Source organism: Glycine max, chromosome 3 (genome assembly GCF_000004515.6).
Source record: "Glycine max cultivar Williams 82 chromosome 3, Glycine_max_v4.0, whole genome shotgun sequence".
In the NCBI taxonomy this organism is placed as follows: Eukaryota; Viridiplantae; Streptophyta; class Magnoliopsida; order Fabales; family Fabaceae; genus Glycine; species Glycine max.
In genome coordinates, this window is record NC_016090.4 from 2,038,404 (window position 1) to 2,059,250 (window position 20,847).

The 20,847-nt window shown below is 31.7% G+C and overlaps 2 protein-coding genes across 2 annotated transcripts; one reads left to right on the top strand and one right to left on the bottom strand.

Moving 5' to 3' along the window:
• Positions 1 to 7,300: 7,300 nt before the first annotated feature.
• LOC102666853 (F-box protein At5g49610) lies at positions 7,301 to 8,089 on the bottom strand. The gene has a single exon (XM_006577327.1). It carries the CDS (start codon positions 8,087 to 8,089, stop codon positions 7,301 to 7,303), a length of 789 nt encoding a protein of 262 aa, XP_006577390.1.
• A 6,276-nt stretch (positions 8,090 to 14,365) lies between these two features.
• LOC100792128 (cytochrome P450 704C1) lies at positions 14,366 to 20,325 on the top strand. Its single transcript, XM_006576330.4, has 5 exons — positions 14,366 to 15,075; positions 15,551 to 15,835; positions 17,498 to 17,842; positions 18,809 to 19,009; positions 19,748 to 20,325. Exons 1-5 carry the CDS (start codon positions 14,554 to 14,556, stop codon positions 19,928 to 19,930), a joined length of 1,536 nt encoding a protein of 511 aa, XP_006576393.1. The 5' UTR covers positions 14,366 to 14,553; the 3' UTR covers positions 19,931 to 20,325.
• Positions 20,326 to 20,847: the final 522 nt, after the last annotated feature.

Here is a 20,847-nt window from a genome sequence, read left to right on the forward strand (position 1 = left end):
ACCCAAGGATTTCTTTTCTCCCTCAACACCTCCCCATAAGAACCTAGTTTGAATACTAACTAACTTCCTACGGACTCTTCTTATAGGCATTTTGTAGAAAGAAAGAAGATAGCCAAAGAAGACAAAACTGAATTGATAAGGCACACTCTCCTGGAAATGGACGAAATATTTTGCTTCCAAGAGAACAATTTTTTCATATGCTTCCCTAGCTATGATAGGCTCCCAAGTCTCCTTCCTCCTAGAGTTTGCATCAATCAGAATGCCAACATATAGAAAGGATAGCAAATGCAATTTACAATTTAGCAACTCCACGCATTGTGCTACAATAGACACATCCAAACCAATAGCTCCAAATCGATTCTTTGAAAAGTTGGCCTTCAAGTCTGATACAAGATAAAACACCTCATTATACTCTTAATTGTCAACACATTTTCCAATGAAGATTCTCTTACAAAAATGATTTCATCGACGTATTGTAAAAGGTTCACTTCAACATCCCTTAACCCCACCTTGAAGCAAATATAAACATGTTTTTCTTTGTTGCCTCCCTCATCAATTCATTCAAGCTCTCTGCCACAATTGTGAAGATAAAAGGCGTAAGAGGATCTCCTTGAAGATTCCCTTTGTGGTGAAAATTCCAAGGTTTTGTTCACCAACATGGACACCACACTAGTCTTCAAACTTTCCTCAATCCATAACCCACTTTTGGTGAAAGCCCAACCTAATGAGCATGTATAACAAAAAAATTTGAACAAACCAAATTATATGTTTTCTCATAATCAAGCTTAAAAAGTATGCAGCTCTTCCTTTTCCTTTTTGTCTCACCCACAACTTCATTGATCACTACCATACTATGTAGCAAGTTCCTTTCACATAAAAAGACATTTTGTCTCTTATCAATAATTCCCGACAACACCCTCCTAAGCCTATTAGCAAGATTTTTGGCCAATATTTTATACATGCATCCCACCAAAATGATAGGCCTAAATTCTCCTAATCCAATAGGGCTTTCAACCTTAGGGACAAGACTTGGAACATCCTTGATTGTCGACTTCTCGGTGACTCACACTCTGCGGTGTGTCAAATAGTGGTACTTCACTCAACATCTTTGTTAGTCAGAACTCTCTACCGATCAAAATCATTTGTAGGTAGTCCTTTCCGAGACCTCAACAATTTGTTTTTCCCTACAAACCAACACGAAACTTTTTAGCGTGTTTTGTCTTCTCTCACACGCTTTTGGAGAAACTTCCCAAAAGATCATTCTTCTCATTACTATTTCAAGCCAAACACGTTTAACTATGAAATTCTTAAGTAATAGGCTATTAAAAAGTAGATGTATCTTGTTAGTATAGATAATATCAATTAATTCATTTAAGTCATCCTCAACTGTGTAGCCTTATATCTATACAATTTTTAGATTCCTCTCATTCAAGTATAATTTGTCCAAGATGCTACAAGGGTGATAAAAGATAAGTTTGTCCCCCTAGGCAAAACCCCATGCACATGAAACTCCTCCACAAACTTCATCACATCCCTTTTCACTATACTCCAAAACTTCTTAATAAAGTGAAAATTAATACCACATTCTCACACCACTTGTTTAACCTCATATTCCTCATAATTTGAGATAAAAAAAATTGTTGTCCTCCTCGTTAATCTTTTGGAGCTCTACACCTTCTAAGCCAGGTCTCTCCAAAGGCATTTCTTTGAATCTTTCTTCAAAAAACTCTTTCGCTCTTCTTGATTCTTTTACCCACGTTCCATCAACGTCTACACCTAGTAGCATATTCCGTCTTCTCTTCCAATTCACCACCATGTGATAATACTTAGAGTTAACATATCCCTCTTTGATTGACTTCATCCATGACTTTAAATGCAACAAAGACTCATTGTGTATCAAAAGAAAGTGTCGCTGAAGGCGAACAATGCTATATCTATGACATATGAAAGAGATAATCTTTTGAGTGATAATGGATTATCAAGCTTCCTTCGTGTTTATTTCCCCGATGTACTACTGTTTTAAGTGATAAAAAATTGAATGAGCCTTCTAATAAAAAGAAATAAGAAGAGTAATTTTGCAAATTTTGAATACATATGAAGGAGACAATCTAGCTTTTTGTCAATAAGACACTAGTGTCGTACATATACTACTATTTGGCGGCTTATCCAAAACAAAATATAGACCAATATCTCATATTATTTAACTAGTATTTCTAATATATTTAAGGGACCACTCAATAACGAGATTTTTTGTTTATATCGAAAGGCAAGAATAAGATCTACATGCACCACATTGAAAAATCGCCATAGGGATTATACTAAGTATAACATGTACGACACGATTGAGCTTGATTTTATCGAGCGAGATCGATCTATATATATATATATATAAGGGAATAAAAGAAGAATTGATAGAAAACTACGAAAGGAGCTTACCTAAGAAGAATTGATAGAAAACTACGAAAGGAGCTTACCTTCAATTATTCCCTCTCTAGTTTGCATCAAATAAAATGATAGAATTTGACTTAAACTACAAATCCATTTCATTATACCAGTTCCACTAATATATCACATCATTAACATTCAATGGCGTACTAGTGTTTGAATCATTAAATTTCTATTATCAGACTTATTATAGTAGACTCCCTTAGGAAAAAATTATATTCTCCTCACAAAACCCCCTAACTGTTTAATTTCTTTGCAATAACCTCTCATATTCTTTATCAGTGCTTTTAGTCTGTTAACAAAATATGACACGTGATTGGCACATGATAGGGTTATGTTTTTATTCTTCCAAAATTTCCCTCATCCCCTTCCTTCAATTCCTAATTATGAAGTACGGGGACACCTGCTAGGTTGTGTCCCATATTTCCGAGATGGAACGGGGATGGCAAGGGAACATCTCGAGGACGACATTAGTTTCTTGGGTACGTCTGACCAAGACGGGAACGACGGTGGTCTTTAGCGAGGATGTATTGGGGACGACGGTGGCCCACACACACATCCCCATAGTCCAAATTTTTTTATAAAAAAAAACATAAAAAGGAGGAAAGAAGAGAATTGACAGAAAAATTAAGACTTCCTCACTTCTCTCTTTCACTCTTTCTCATCATTAGGCAGCCACCACCAGCGAACCACCAACGGTAGAGGTGAACCTCTCATTCTAATTCAATGCTCTTCGAACGGTGCGAAAAGATTTCCCATCACACGACTCACCAACTTGATCTTCCGCGGGAACCATATGTCAGAACAGGTCCGAAAAAAACAGGTACGATCTCCTTTTCCTCTACCCCGAGCATCTAACCAGCTCGCGTGGTTCATTGGTTCCAAAGTGATATAGAGGTGTGCTTGAAGTGAGGGGAGGGGGGGGGGGTGTTGCCCCTATTGGGGTGGGACCTTTTACCGTCGAGGCATAAGCGCCCTCTTGCTACCCATATGCCATGTTGCAATTGCAACTTGCAATATACTATGGAGGTACTCAATTCATTAGGAAATAGGAAAGTTAATGGGGAACATTTGGTTTTGGAAAATTGAACTTTTTTTTTTAACTACAAAAAGTTATCGCTTGCTTTCAAATGTTTGTACAAGATAATATTGTCCTTGGTATGTATGGCTTACAACATAATTTTTTTTGAAGACAGGATGTTAATTATTTATTTTGCATGTAGTACTAGAGTATTAAATGAGTTTATTTTGCTTGATGTTTTATTTTATTTGTTGTTTTATACATTAAACTAACTTGATTTTAATACTTTTTAATGTTAATTTTGCACTTTGCACCTTAATGTTTTATTTTGGTAGACCATTAGATTATCTTTAAGTTTAATGTTTTATTTTGATAGACCATTGGATTATCTTTAAGTTTATAATATGCTAGTGTTGTTATTTATTTCTTATGTTTTTTTAAAAAAAATTTCACTTTTTTTAAATAATAAAAAATTTGTTATTTTCTAACCTACCTGTATCTTGAAATTTTCCGTCTCATTCCCATATCCGTATATGTTTCGTCCCCATTTTGGTCGGATTCCCAAAACCCAGGACATGAAGGTAAAAAAAAAAAAAGAATTTTACTATTCACCGTCAGAAGGAGACCAACATCGATTCGCATAATGAACATCGTGTAAAAATAAAATAAAACAATCTATACATCACAATGATTTCCATTATCCCAAACAAAGTTCACCAAAATCGTTATGTTTATACCCCTCAACATCGTTATTGCATATCACAAAACCAAAAGTACAATGAGATGTTTTTTCAATGTTTATTTAAAAAAGTGTTGGAAAATCAAAATCAATAATCATAATTAATGTTCTTTGTCAAGCTTTGGATGGGAAATTAAGTGGAAACAAATAGAAAAAGAAGGATCCAGTGGTGGTGGAAGGAAAGGATTATGAGAATAGGGTTAACTTGAAGGCTTTTTGTTACATTTCACTACAAGCTAACACTTTCAATTAACGCTATTAAGTATTCACATAGGGATGTCAAACAAATACATTTTATCCTAAGGGACTCTCCTATAATAAGTCTTAACTACAGAAAAAGTGAATGTAATTTTTTTTATTAATTAAATTAATTATTTTTTAATCTTGATAAATTAGATAATTAAGTCTTCAGAAATATTAGTAATACTTTCTTTAATATTTTCTTTTGGATATTTTAATTTTTATGATTGATTATAATTTATTAAAAATCATCAATTTTGATAGGTTTCATTTCTTATTTAATATAAATCAATATAAATCAAGAAATAAAAACATTAAATGTAAAATAAAACTTATCAAAATTAATAATTTTTAATAAATTTTAACCAATAAAAAATATCTAAAAAAATATAAGAGAATATCACTAATATTTTTCTTGAGTGTTTTATATAGAAAAAGAGGGAATAACTATTTAAACTTTCAGTCTTGAAAAAGTGAATATAGAAATACAATATTCTGAGTACTGACATTGTTACGAGTTTTTTTTTTAAGAAATTGTTAAATATTGTCCATGTCCGAAAAAATAATACTAATAGCGTTTTTTATTTCTAGGTTGATGGTTGAGAGACATTCTCGCAAATGATAATTGTTTTCTAACAAAATTATAAATTTCTATTATTATAATTATTTAGAATTTTGAAGAGAATAAATAATATATGGATGGATTGTAACAAAGTCTTTTACATTATCATTAAATTTCAAATTATAAAAACTTTTGCACGAGAAACAATTTCTGTACAATTGCTTGCGTAGGTTTTCAAAGTTAAGCAACTTTTTTTTAAAGACCAAAATATCAATAGAATAAATGAGTTCCTATAGCTTATATAAGTAACTATAACCAATGTTGCCTGAATATTAAATAAATAAATAAAATTCCAAGTTAGAATAAGGATCTTGTTCACGTAAAAAAAAAAGGATCTTGTTTGAATGAAAAGACAAAATGAGACTCATTAAAAAAATAAGTTAAAAACTCAAGTTCAAGCATTAAAAAAATAATAAGTATTCTTAAATATTATATGATAAGAAAGAAGAGACCCATCAAAAGTTACTCAACAATCTGAATTAAACTTTTGTACAGGATATCTAATGTAAAAATTTATAGGCACAAACGATTTAATTTCCGGTTTAAATGGAATCCATCATTGGAGTAATAACACTTAAATCACCTTTTATTCTAAGCACCTTATCACCATTTTTAATTTCTCTTTATCTATTTTTTCCTATCACATTATAAAATTTATAATGCTTATTTTTTTTTCTCTTTTTTTTACTTTTTATCTACGTGTTAGATATTATATTAGATGCTTATCAAACATTTTCCTAAAAGTTGTGATTTTATCCTAAAGTGGACCACTTTTTCATCCAAATCATCCGTGGCAGTTATTGTTCATCCCAAAATGCTTTATTTAGATACATATTTAAGGCCATGGAAGAAAAAGTTAACAGATAGTTGGCAGAGCATCAATTATTTTACCAATCTCCCTCCAATACTAATATCACTTTGGTATCGATAGAAAGAAGTTGAGTACTAACACTAGTCAGTGAGGAATCATTTGATACTGGTCAATTGCCATAAGGCTGAAACAGTAAACTAAAGAAAGTTTATGTTATAGAAAAGTGCATCCCTTTTATAGATTTTTGGAAGTTGTTCTCCTTTAAGTTTGGTTTGGTCCCCAATTGTTTTACTTTCTATCTTTATGTATATATATATTTAAGTTGGATTCTTTTAACTGGGCGGTTTGAATTGGAGTGCCAACATAATTGGAATGTCAATTCCTACTTCTCTCGACCTTTGCTCTTTTTTGCTAAAAAAATACATAGAAATAGAAATAGAATACACAAATTAGGAGACCTGATTTCACGTAAAATTTTGTGGTATATTTGCAATACTTTGAAGTTAAAATATAGGGTGAAAATTTCATTCATTTTAGTACAGAAGACACATAATACCAGTAAGTCTTGCTGAATTTTGCCTTACTTTTTGACTTTTTGTGTGTATAAATATCTTATATGAAGGTAGCTATATTCTCTAACTCTTTTTTGCTATAATGTGATGACGTTTAATTATGCAAATTGGGCAAGGAACTTATATTTCCATTTTTAAGGCATGACAGTGGCTCACCAAAAGAAAAAAGAATGCTATTGCCAAGATCCTCAAAGCCATAAAATATATGACCTTTATCACAACTTCCATAAAATTTGGTAAATGAGTCAAGCATGGAAACAGAAACCGTATTATGTAATTTTATATTGAATTGACATGGATTGAAACATGTAAAGCAACAAATTAAAAGCATATAAACTAACAAAAGTCACATTATGTCTGCATATTGTCCCTCAAATGCAACAAAAGTAAAATTAACAAAATACTATAAACTACCAACACTGCTTGTGTGAAGGAAGAGGCAAAGTTCCAGCTCTAGTACCACACGTGTGCAGAGAAAGAGGCAAAGTTCCAGCACCAGTACCAAATGTGCGCAAAGTGTCCTTGTATGAAGTGAAGCGAAGAACATTGAAGTCAAATTCATGATCACAGATTTCCTGAATCCTCATATCATTCAAACCACAGCCATAGACCTTCTTCTCAGTGGCAAAGACCAAAAGATCACCATTCAAAACTGCATAGCCCTTTACTCTTATAATAGGATGATCCTTCACCATTGCTTTCACTCTTATCTTCAAAACCCTTCTCCACTCACTTGTCTCATAGTGTGTCAAAGTCCATATGGTGAACACATGCTTCCTCAGCCTCACCAAACAAATTGATTGATTTGGATCAGTGGCTTTTCCCCATTTGAAAATCCCCATGTCACAAGTCAAGTCATGAGACCCTTTCTTGCTTCTTTAGGCACTCTCAGCATTCTTGAATTTCCACTCTCAAAATTGTATGACATAATGTATGGCCTGAAATAAGGACTTTTTTTGTTCCAGGAAGGAAAACAATCTGAGATGAAGTGAACAGCTCCTCTGTGATGAACAGGCATGTCAAATTTCAGTTTCCTACTGCCAGTAAAAAATCTTTCTTGCTTTGATTTCCACACTCCTTCATTGGAATGATAAACTTTGCAATCCAAATTTGAAGAAGACCAATCAACTAAGTTGTCATAAAAAAGATACACCAAGTAATCATCTTTGTCATCACATTCAAGAACAATCTTGAGATCAACAGCACCAATACTTGTACCATTTTGTTTATACTCATCAGGGGTGGGAATAGGCAACCAGGATTGTGTTGCTGGGTTGGTAATGAGCAGCTTCACTTCATTCTCGCCGGTGGCGCGACAAAGAATCAAGCCATTGCTAGAACTCAAAATCTTGGCCGAGTTAGACAAGAATTCGAGAGAGGATTGAGGCACCCCAGATGAGAGCTCCTCCCCAGGTAAAGGGTGGAATTCAACATGGACATTGTATGACTGAGTGATGTATGGTTGAATGAAGAAACATGTGTCATCCCTTAGCAATGAGTTTTGTGTCTGTTTCGATGCAAAATATGTTTCCTTTGGTAACTTTGAGAATGACTTGCTGGTGGACGTGAACCTGTAGATGGCTTTTGCTGGTAATCGAGAGAATATCTCAAGCAATTCGTCATGTGACAATGGCGCCATTCTAATGACAAATATTTGGAACCAAAGAATACAACAACTATCAACGGAGGATATATTTATATATGTGAATGTGATTTAGGTGCGCTTGAAATTCTTTTTCGATAACAAATCTTTATCTTTATTTGTTAATTTCTCTATCTATTATCTCTGAGAACTTAATGATGACAACTTTTGCTATCACTTTCTTAATTTGAATCTAAATGTCCTTTTCAATATATGATAGGATTTCTGTTGATAGTAAGAAAAATCTTTATCTAATCAATTTTGATTGTATCTAATATATCTCTACTAGCATTTAATGATATAAAAAATATAAAAAGATAATATCTTTTTGAATCTAAATAATTTCGGTTGTATCTATTTTAATATATGGTAGGTTATGAAAATCTTTATCTGATAATTAACTTTTGATTATATATGTTAGTATCTAATATATCTCTTATAGTATTTAATGATATAATAGAAAAATTATATCTTAACTAAGTGTTTTGGATTGTATCTATTTCAATATATTAATGTGTCGCGTCAAAATTTAAAAAACAAATTTAGAGTAAGATTTTTTAAGATTATATACAATAAATTCGTACGAAATAGCGTTGTGTTAGGAAAGTAATATCTCTTTATCTCAAAGTTCAGTTTATCTAATAAAAGATATCTTAAATTCAATATTGTATCAAGATTAAAAATTTGAAATTTTAAACAAAATTTAAATAATAAATCAAATTCAAAATTGAATAAGAAAAGATAAAAATATAGGCGCTAAATTTTAACTTTGATCTTCCTATTTTTTAAAATAAGTAAACATGACATTTATGGGGAAAAAAAAATTAAATAAAGTGAAAAATAAAAAATATCTTAATAAAATTTCAACTCATCACCTTTTATTTATATATAAGGAAATAAACCACTAATACATTTTTTTTGTTTTGTTAAATATATTAATATTATTTTCTATATATCATTAATAAAGAGTTTTTAATTTTTTTAAATTATCAAAATTTATAAATTGAAAAATATTTAATATATAAGTCTTTTTAATTTTATTTAATTTAATTTTATATGTTTTTATTTTGAATAATTTATACATTTTATTTTTATTTCACCAATTTATAATTAAATTTCATAAGTTAATATGAAAATTATTTACATAATTTTTTAAATTGATTTTAATATACAAATTATTTTACTCTAATTATTCATGTAAAATTAAAAGATTTAATAATAAATATTTTTTAATTTATAAAATTTGAAAATTCTAAAATAATTAATAACTCTTGACTAATTATACATAAAAAATAATGTTAATATAATTAAAGCAAATATTTTATTGCTTTATCTATGAATAATTTTACATAAATAATTAGAGTAAAAATAATATGTATATTAAAATCAATTTATAAAAAAATTATGTAAATAATTTAGATATTAATTTATAAAACTTAATTGTAAACTGATAAAAAAAATATAAACTATTCCAAATAAAAACATATAAAATGATATAAAATAAAATTTAAAATATTTATATATTAAATATTTTTAATTTCTAATTTTTGATAATTTGAAAAAAAATTAATAATTTTTTTACTAATAATACATAAAAAATAATATTAATATAAGTTTATTGTCTTGTCTATAAATAAAGAGTCATGAAAACATAAGCATCATAAGACACTTTTTATTTTTCATTTCATTTAATCTTTTTTCATATAAACATCATGTAAACAATTTACATAAACTTTATATAATACCAATATGTCACATCCATGTCAACATTTAACGATTAACTAATAGTTAATTAACAAAATAACCAAAATTGCTTATTTTAAAAAATAAGAAGATTAAATGTCTTGATTTAAAAATAAAAAGAACAAAATTACAAATTTAAAATTATAGAAAGTTCAAAATTGCAATTTAGTTAAAAATATATAATAATATGATAAAAAGAGATAGAATGAAAAAATAAGAATAAAAAGTGTGGCGAAAATACGTAGTACTACTTTAATATTTAAATTTGGCCAATCTGACACCCCTAAGGGAAAAAGGAAAAAAGGAAAAAAAATTCAATCCTGCCTATGAAACTCATGGAATATCTTTATACCTTTTCAACCATATAGAATGTCACGTGCTATGATATGAAATTAATTTTGAAACTCTTAATGTACAAATATGATTCTGTATATACAATATTGTCACCACAACAAAGAATTCTTAAAGCCACTAACGATTCTGCACATTCGTAACCTTCCTAATCCCCATAGCAATGGACAGTGTCGTTCAAGTTGATAATAGACTAGAATTCTGAAAATCACAAAAAATATTTCATTACATTGCAATATCAGATTTAAAATTCAGCTCTAATCCCTCTAGAAAACGTTTACACTAGTTGCAGACACCCTTGGGATCTGCATTCTTGGATATCCAAGGATGCTTCATTATCCTCTGAAGTGAGAGCCTTCGTGAAGAGTCTTTTACCAGCAGCTGCATCAATTTACAGTTTGTAGTAAGAAGAAGGACCAAATCTGTTCTCTGAAAGGATATGTGATGAGAATCAAGAAACTGGCCAAATACAGGCTAAAGGCCCAAGTGGAGAAGGACGAAGGTCCAAGTGGAGAAGGACAAAGCCCCCAAGTGGAGAAGGATGAAGACCCAGAGGCAGAGACACTATCAAGACTATTAATTGTTGCTGAAAGCCCAAACTAATTTGAAGGCCCAAGTTAAATACGTTTTTAGTTATAATTTTTATTTATTGTAATTTTGGCCCAAACTGTTTAGAAGACCCATGTCTATTTTTATCTTTTTGTTCATATACACTATCAGCATTGGTTTTTGTTTTGAATAAAAAAAAACTTTTGTCATTTGATAAAATTTGGTGAGAGTTTCTCTCTGGGTTCCTTGTTGAACCAATTATCAGACTTATCAAGGTAATCCTTGTGGCGTTTACCCGAACTTATCTTCCTTTACCAGAAGTGGCGTCTACCCTGACTTATCTTCCTTTACCTTGACTTATCTTCCTTCGCTGGAAGTGGCGTCATCCGGAACTCCATAGCTTGTATCAAACGATCCGCCCCATAAGGTTCACATCATCTGGTATTAGAGCTTCAGCTCTTGATACAGGAACTTAAGAGGGAACACGAGTGGTAAAAGGCAAGATGGAATACATTACACAAAAGCCTATATATTGAAAGCATCAAACACGAGTGAACTACCATCAAAGAGAGAAACACGTGAGTAGAGTGTGGTGAGGTCCTGAATCTTTTTTTTTTTAAATTACTGCAAAATTCTTTGTTCCTTAATCATGGTAGGAGCTGGTGACAATGGTGGTGTATATCATCAACTGGATGGATCTCAGCACTTATTACTGGACGCGATGACTACACAAATGCAACGTTTGTTGAATCGTAACAAAGAAGAGCTCTACAGGCGAATAGTCAAATCTTCCTTGTTTACTCTTAAACCTCTATCCCTTAGAGAAGTGTGTGATGACCAAATCAGAATGAGAGAAAAGAGAGAACAAGAGAAAGAAAATAGTGAGACACCACAGAGGAATAGGAAAAAGAAGAGTGATACACCCGAGGGAAAGAGTGATACACATAAGAGAGAGAGTGATACACATAAGAGAAAATTTAATTATTTTGCAGAGGCGAGTGAAGTGAGGAAAGTGTTACTTGATCATGAACCACTCTATCTACAGTATTGCAAAGACAGTAAAATTTCTATTGATAATTCTAATGAGTTTACTATTTCTATTTCTCCTAGTGTTCAACCCTTATTGCAGGAATTTAAAAATGTCTTTCCTAAGGAGATTCCTCATGGACTGCCACCTTCAAGAGGCATAGAACATCAAGTTGATCTCCTTCCCGGAGCTTCATTGCCTAACAGGCCAACTTATAAAAGCAATCCCCAAGAGACTCAACGTAAGGATGCACATGCCAAAGTTGAGTATGTGAAAAGATTGTATGACCAAGTGAAGGTGCAAATTGCAAAGAAGAATGAAAGTTATGCCAAGCAAGCCAACAAGAAAAGGAAGGAAGTGGTACTTGAATCCGGTGATGATCTTAGACATTTGAGGGCAAATGTTTTCCAAGAAGAAGGGAACGATGAGAATCATGAAACTGGTCAAATACAGGCTAAAGGCCCAAGTGAAGAAGGACGAAGGCCCAACTGGAGAAGGACAAAACCCCCAAGTGGAGAAGGATGAAGACCCAGAGGCAGAGACACTATCAAGACTATTAATTATTGCTGAAGGCCCAAACTAATTTGAAGGCTCAAGTTAAATATGCTTTTAGTTATAATTTTTATTTATTGTAATTTTGGCCCAAACTGTTTAGAAGGCTCATGTCTATTTTTATCTTTTTGTTCAGATACACTATAAGTATTGGTTTTTGTTTTCAATAAAGAGACTTTTGGCATTTGATAAAATTGGGTGAGAGTTTCTCTCTGGGTTCCTTGTTGAACCAACCTCAGACTTATCAAGGTAATCCTTGTGGCGTCTACCCGAACTTATCTTCCTTCACCAGAAGTGGCGTCTACCCTGACTTATCTTCCTTCACTGGAAGTGGCGTCATCCAAATCTCTGTAACCTGTATCAAAATAAGAACTTACTCGACTAATAAGATTCACATCATCATGCTTTTGCCTGGATATAAAATTTAAATATATAGATAAGAACTTACTCGACTAATAAGATTTTTGGCTTCTAAAGAAACATTAGGAGTAGAAGGGAAACATAGGTCAACTTTCATTATCCTGCACAAATATAAAATACATTGCATATGCATTGCAAAAGTGACATTTAATTTATGATGATAAACTACACACTATATAGAAGTCTCATGAGCTTCCATACCTTTTAAGGTATCAACTTGACTCTCAACCTCAAATGGAGGAGCACCATAAAGTAACTCATAGCAAAGGATACCCAGAGTCCAGTTATCAATTGCATAATCATGAACAGTGGCAGACCTACATGTGAGTGAGGGTATGCACTTGCATCCCCTCATTTTTTAAAATTCATCAAATTTATAAATAAAATCTTATATTTTTATATTTTATTTTATCTATATTTATATAATTGATCCTACTAATTTTATTATTTTATAATTTATCTCCACTAACTTAAGGTCTTGGATCCGCCACTGATCGTGAGCTTTATTTTCAACCATTTCGGGTGCTAAATAATCCAAGGTTCCACACATAGTATGCCTTTTGCTTCTAGACTGTAGAGACCAACCAAAGTCTGCAATCTTAAGACGACCCTGAAACCAAGCCATTATCAATTTAATTATGGTTTTGTTAGCACTAGAGTTGGGCATGTGACCAAATTTGTAACCCATGAAACCTTCAATTCAAATGGATTCTTTTTTAGCAAACTTGCACCCGCGCTGCTTAACTTGCAAGCTAAACGGACTAGTCCGCATTATCCAAAAAAATAAAATAAATTAAAAATCTAAATTTGGACCCATTTTAAAAAACAATGTGAATTGTCTAATAAAAGAAAATCAAACTAATAAATATTTACTACTCTTATTAATATTGAACTTCGTAAAAAAAAATTAATAACTGAAAATAAGATTATGAAAAAAGATTCTTTAAATACTATAACTACTTTTTAAATTTAGATTCTTGTATTCATAATTCAATTTTTTTTAATTATTATGGAAGAACTGAAATAAAAAATGTCCAAAATACAAACATAATTTGCATCTTCTTAAACCACTTGAAAATCATTTCTCTACATCATCTTTACTTAATCAACACTCAAGCACTAATCAATCTATGCTAAATCAATACATTATTCAACCAACTATAAAGAAAGTACTTAATTTGCCAAGTGTCGAGTCTAAATCCAAAGTTTGGGCCACTTAGTCTCTTCACTTACCCTATTTTTTATTATGTTTATTTGTACTAAACTAACCCATATATATATATATATATATATATTATGCAGGTTTAAAAAAAACCTGTGCCCCCATTGATAAACCCGGTTAACCCGACAGACCGGACTAAAAAACTGCAAATCAAACAAACTCTAAAAAACAAGGCCCATATCATGTGTTGTGGGTTTAGTGAGGTTAATGATTTTACCACACTTTTGTTTTTCATTATTATTGTGATTGTCATTGCAATATTAAACCCTTGTGCGGACCTATCTCCTAGATCAGCATTTACAATGATAACAAAGTGAATTAAAAATAGAGAAATATGGAATTCAGTAATCAGAGGGTTTATAAAACTAATAGAGAAAAATTGTGTTAGAAAGGATTACAGTAAAATTCAAAGAACCAAAACTACAGGGTTGAGACAGAACACAAGTATAGGAAGCCCCGTGTTGACCTCTAATAAGAGGTCATTGACTTTGTCTTCAATGTTTGTCTTTTGGTGTTGGAGCTGTACCAACTACCAACACAGTAACTCCACCTTTTCTTTGATCAAAACCTCTGAAGAGAAACAAGGCACACACAAAGATGGATTTTTTGCACACCCTGTTGAGTTTGATAGCCTTTTCTTTTCTGGGTATCTTCCTAGTCTTTTGTTTCATCATGTTAACCATAATTATAGGAAAATCAATAGGGGACCCTGATTATGCTCCAGTAAAAGGCACAGTGTTTAACCAGCTATTATACTTCAACACACTCCATGACTACCATGCTCAAGTGGCCAAAACTAATCCAACTTTTCGGCTACTGGCTCCGGATCAAAGCGAGTTGTACACCGCAGACCCGCGAAATATCGAACACATACTGAAAACCAACTTTGATAAGTACTCAAAAGGCAAGTATAACCAGGATATTGTGACTGATCTTTTTGGTGAGGGAATTTTTGCTGTTGATGGTGACAAGTGGAGGCAGCAAAGGAAGCTTGCAAGTTTTGAATTCTCCACAAGGGTTCTTAGAGATTTCAGTTGTTCTGTCTTTAGAAGGAATGCTGCTAAGTTGGTCAGGGTTATCTCAGAATTTTCCCATCAGGGTCAGGTTTTTGATATGCAAGTGAGTGGTTGTATTTTCCTAGAACACATAGTATATGATTGTGGAAGGATTGAAATTTTTGTTTTGAATTCTGTTTGGATAAACTTTTTCACATGCACTTATCAGATAAGAGAATAAGAAGGTAAAATGAATTAAGTTTCACCCGTGAACTAAAATCAACTTATGCATTTTAGTTTCTCCAATAAAACCATTCAGGTGTCTTCTACTCTTCTTCAGCTTAGTCTTATTAAGTAAGCTTGTTTTGATCATGGTTTTGTTTGAACGATCATCAATGATCAATTTTAAGCTAGTATTTCATAGCTTATTCTTTCATCAATAAGAAAAGTGGACCAAAGAAATATGTATGTTAAACAATGCTAACATTAGATCGGTTAGAATTAGGAGTTATTTGAACAAATTTTCTTTTCAGTTACTATCATATAATCTTTCAGTTGAAAGAAGTGATGTAGATGCAAACATTTTGTTATTTTTCTAGGACATACTAATGAGATGCACTCTGGACTCCATATTCAAAGTTGGGTTTGGAACAGAATTGAATTGCTTGGATGGATCGAGCAAAGAGGGTAGTGAGTTCATGAAGGCCTTTGATGAGTCAAATGCTTTGATTTATTGGCGCTATGTTGATCCTTTCTGGAAGCTCAAGAGGTTTCTTAACATTGGTTGTGAAGCTACCCTTAAGAGAAACGTGAAAATAATAGATGATTTTGTCCATGGAGTAATTAAGACCAGAAAGGCACAATTGGCACTTCAGCAAGAATATGTGAGTAGATCAATTGCTTCTGTTCCCCCCTCAATATCTTTGTGTTTCATTTGAATAAATAACATATGTAAATAAAAATTGAGTGGTGCTTAGCATATTAATTATAGAGTTTAATTTTCAATCACATCACTGTTGCTATAAAGACTTTTACTCTTGAAGTCACTTTATATATGATTTTTAAAATAGTTATTTGTTAACTTGTTGGCAGTGCATCAATTTGTCATCACTAATAAAGTACTCAAAAATTCAATTGTCGAATTCACAGGAATTTTGTTTGCATTTAAATTGATGTAAATCCAATTTACAAGCAAGAGATAAGGAAATAATAATAAATAAAGAAAAATATGAAATAAGAGAAAGATTTGAAAGAAAAGATTTAAAGATGAAAATAGAAGATAGAAAAGAGAAAAGATTTAAATTAAAAGATGATAAAGATAAAAAATAGAAGATAAAAAAGATAAGACAAGAAAAGTAAAAGACAAGAAAAATAAAAGATTAAGATGAAAATAAAGAAAGATAAATTTCAAAATCTGATAATGTTGAGACCTAGTATGCCTTATTTGCCTAAGATGTATTACTTTAGTTTTTCTCTATCAGTTTGGTGAATTTTTTTTCTATCCACATCTATTAAAATACTTTCCCTTGATGTCTCACGATGATAAGTCTATCTTATCTATCTATCTCCCAAATATTTTTGCAAAGATTCAATAGATAAAATACATGAAGTTCTAATTCTAGATGTTTGCATGTATGAGCATAATGCAATCACTCTATGTTTAGCAATGATTTTATTAAGATACTCCTTCCTTTTAGTTCTATTAGAAATTATCCTCTTTCGAGCGACTAATTCCTAAAACAGATGCATGCAAAATCTTCTTGTTTTTTTTAGTAAGGATTACCCTCTGTTTAGCATCTAACCCCAAAGATGATATAAGGATGAATAATGCATGAAATTAAAAGTAAGAAATGATAATAAAAAAGTAAACACATTTTTGCATTGATAAATGATAAATGTGAAGTGTACAATCATAAGGGGCCTTATACTTGAAAAGGGGTTTAGAAAGAAGGGATGAAAAAAGAAAGATTTCCTCTATTAGAGACACTATGTATTCATTAGAGAGCTATGAGTCTTCGAGATGATGGTGGTGTTTTTTCCTTGTGTTGACTCCTTTTTTATAATTGTGGACTTGAGTCTGATGCAAAAAATATTCTTTATTCATATTTTTGATATTTTTCTGGATCTTTTTCGCTTTTAATCCCTCTTTTTTATATCTGTAAGTCATAAATAAGAAAAATATCAATTCCTATCATTTAAGCCAAAAATAACTATTAAATAAATATTTTTAAAGATATTTTCAATATATTTTTATTATAAAAAATAACTCATATTTAACCGTTATCATTAGTAGCACATGACAATTTGTGATTGGATAGAATATTTGTATAGTAATGCATTTTAATTAAAATCATCAATAATATAAATCTTTGACCTGAGCCAGATTAAGATGGACTGAAATAATGTGGTATTTACCAAAAAGTCTTGTCATGATATCCTTGCATTTGAACCATCTGGTCTTCCAAATTTAAAATTTTCTACTGCTTTAGAACTTGTTACAATTAAGGATGATTGATGACATTCAAATGATTGCTTTTGATTTTCAGAATGTCAAAGAGGACATACTATCAAGGTTTTTGATTGAGAGCAAGAAGGACCAAAAAACTATGACTGATCAGTACTTGAGGGATATAATTCTCAACTTTATGATAGCTGGCAAAGACACAAGTGCAAACACTCTTTCATGGTTCTTCTACATGCTCTGCAAGAACCCTCTTATAGAGGAAAAGATTGTGCAAGAAGTGAGAGATGTCAGTTGTAGTTGTAGCCATGAAAGTGAACCAAACATAGAAGAGTTTGTGGCCAAAATAACAGATGACACCCTTGATAGAATGCATTATCTTCATGCAGCATTGACAGAGACCTTGAGACTTTACCCTGCAGTCCCCGCGGTACCTTCTATAAAATTTTCTAAAAAGCATATTGAATTATCTCTTCCTTGCTCTACAGAATTTTTATTAGAGTACCATTATCACGTGTTACATAATCATCCAAATTAATTGTGCTTTTGATAGTTGTATAATCTGGTTTGATTCTTGCTTCGGGAGATTGAGCCAACTCAATCATCCCAGATCGGTTACTTGCTGAAATATTTTTGTGTGTGTATGTACATTTCTAGTTAACACTTGTAGATTAGAGATAGCTTGGAATAGATAGAGATGAAATGATTTATGTGTCTTTACATGATACGTTAGGTTTTAGTTCTTGACAAGGTATCAGAGATTCTATGACTAAATACTCAGAGTTTTGATTCTTATTTCCCTTATTCTTCTAATAAAAGTTGAAATTTAACACAAGATAATGTTGGCCTTACATGTTCATGTCAGCTTCTAGCCCAGAGGGCTCTTGTTTGAGGGAACATGTTAGAGATAAAACCATTAATGTGTCTTCTTCACCGGATAGATTAGGTGCATGTTTGGGTTAAAGTTGACAAACTTAATTCTAGAGTAATTTTTATTTTGCAAAAGGAACCTGGGTCTTGCTTTTATGGAAATTTTGTTTCAGGAAAAATATAAGAGTGAGAACGTACTTTTGAGTTTTGAGGATAACAAAACATGTCAGGAAACTGAGTTTACTCGTCAGACTGAGTTTGGAGCACCCAAAACGAGAATCTAAACATGCTCCAAGTTTTTGAAATAGTTGATTTATGATAAATAACAGTATAGACTAATATTTTTAACAAAACTAACACACTAATATTTGTCGATAAAAAAAAATTGTAAAGCAAAATGCTATATAATTTTACATGGTTTTCACTTCATGTGACTCTAACATAAATTTGCTATGTTAGGATGCAATTACTTGTTATATATGTGGATTCTGATTATCTTATCTTTGGTGTATGATTTAAATTCAAGGATGGGAGGACTGCAGAGGCACATGATATTCTTCCTGATGGCCACAAACTGAAAAAGGGGGATGGAGTGTACTATTTGGCCTATGGTATGGGCCGAATGTGTTCCATTTGGGGTGAAGATGCTGAGGAATTTCGTCCTGAAAGATGGCTCAACAATGGAATTTTCCAACCTGAATCGCCATTCAAATTCGTAGCTTTCCATGTTTGTACCTTCATATCCTCCTTTAAATTAACATGCTTGCTTCATCCCTTATATAAGAAATGATCAATTTACACCACTATAAGATAAACTAACACTTAAACTATCAACTATCCTATTTTATTTAGAACATGATTTTTACTTATCTTATAATTGAATTATAAATTTTATTGTTTGGGTGAAATTTTATTAAAATTGAACAATTATAGGTTTTATATAATCAAATGATTATTATTTTTATATATTTTAAAAATATATATTAATTACATTAATTTTGTTGCACATCAATATGGTACTAAACAATTTTAGATTAACATAATATTTTTTTAATAAGTAAAATATTTCATTAATAATAAAGTATTTGGTTGAGATATATCCAATTTAAATAGGATTGACATAGTGGTATAAGATCCTGTTGTATTCATATTTGAGAAAATAATCTATTTAGTGAGAGAATTTGTATTCAATTTCTTTTATGTGTAAAATTTCTTTGGACCAACAACAGTTACATACAATAATCAAGATTAATTTCTTACCTAGGTTTAGAAAAAAGTCCACAATAAGATTTTATAAAATATAATTATATGATAAGAACTTTTGATTCAATGATAATTTTTAAGATAAAATTATTTTATATAAATTTATAATATAGTGTAAGAATTGATGTAATTTATAGTAGTGTAAGTTGATTTTCTCCCTTGTCCCTATATATGTATGTTTTAATTAATGGTGTCATTGCAGGCTGGACCTCGAATCTGCTTAGGGAAGGACTTTGCATACAGACAGATGAAAATAGTAGCAATGGCTCTTGTTCGTTTTTTCAGGTTTAAACTGGCAAATGGAACACAAAATGTGACTTACAAGGTCATGTTTACGCTTCACATCGACAAGGGTCTTCTTCTATGTGCAATTCCAAGGTCATGAATAGTGGGTAACATAGTATATATGTGACACCCTCTACCCCACACATATATGTACTAATAATAAAAGAAATATGTGACACCCTCTACCCCACACATATATGTATTAATAATAAAAGAAATAATTAAAAAAATTAAACTTAATTCAAGTTTTTAAAACATATTTAAATACAAGTTTTTCAAGAGGGTAGCAGACTCACATTCACCTTTCTAACATCATCATAAAACTTTTCTAAATAAATAATAAATTCACTTCGGTTCAAACAAGGTCGTCTATAAAACCTTATACTCCAATGCCACATCCTAACAGAGCGTTGTGTCCCGACGTCCTTCAGCACATGATTCCTTAAAGCAATTCACCTAGTCATCTGCTCCCCCGAATACAAAGTTCAAGATCATCACAGGATCCAAACACAAACAACACACGGGGAGTGAGTTATCACATTCCTAACTAATAGAGAAATAAGACAACTAGATATACATATCATATAAACCAAATAAAACTTAGTTACACGTAATTCACGTAATTCCACCACTTTGTCATTCAAAGTTCACTTTTTAATCATCAATCACATTACACAAGAATCACACTCTCTGATCAAGACATAATAACACATCAATTTCATAATAAATAATTAGCAAGCGCATGACACAGTTATGCTAAGACTCAAACCTATATGCAATGTGGTACCATGTCAGTGAAAAACCACCCTGGGGCGCTTAAGAGTACATAACAAGACACACCAAACAATGGATTTGTCAGGTCACTCTCACTAAGTAAGATCATAGGGAGACCAGTCAGGGTCAGGATGTTTTGCGAGAATGTTTCAACCATATGAGATCAGCATAGGCTTAAAGGAGCACTCAAACCCGGTGACCCCCAAGGCCTACACTCCGAAGAGTCCGTCAGGGCCTCTCCCT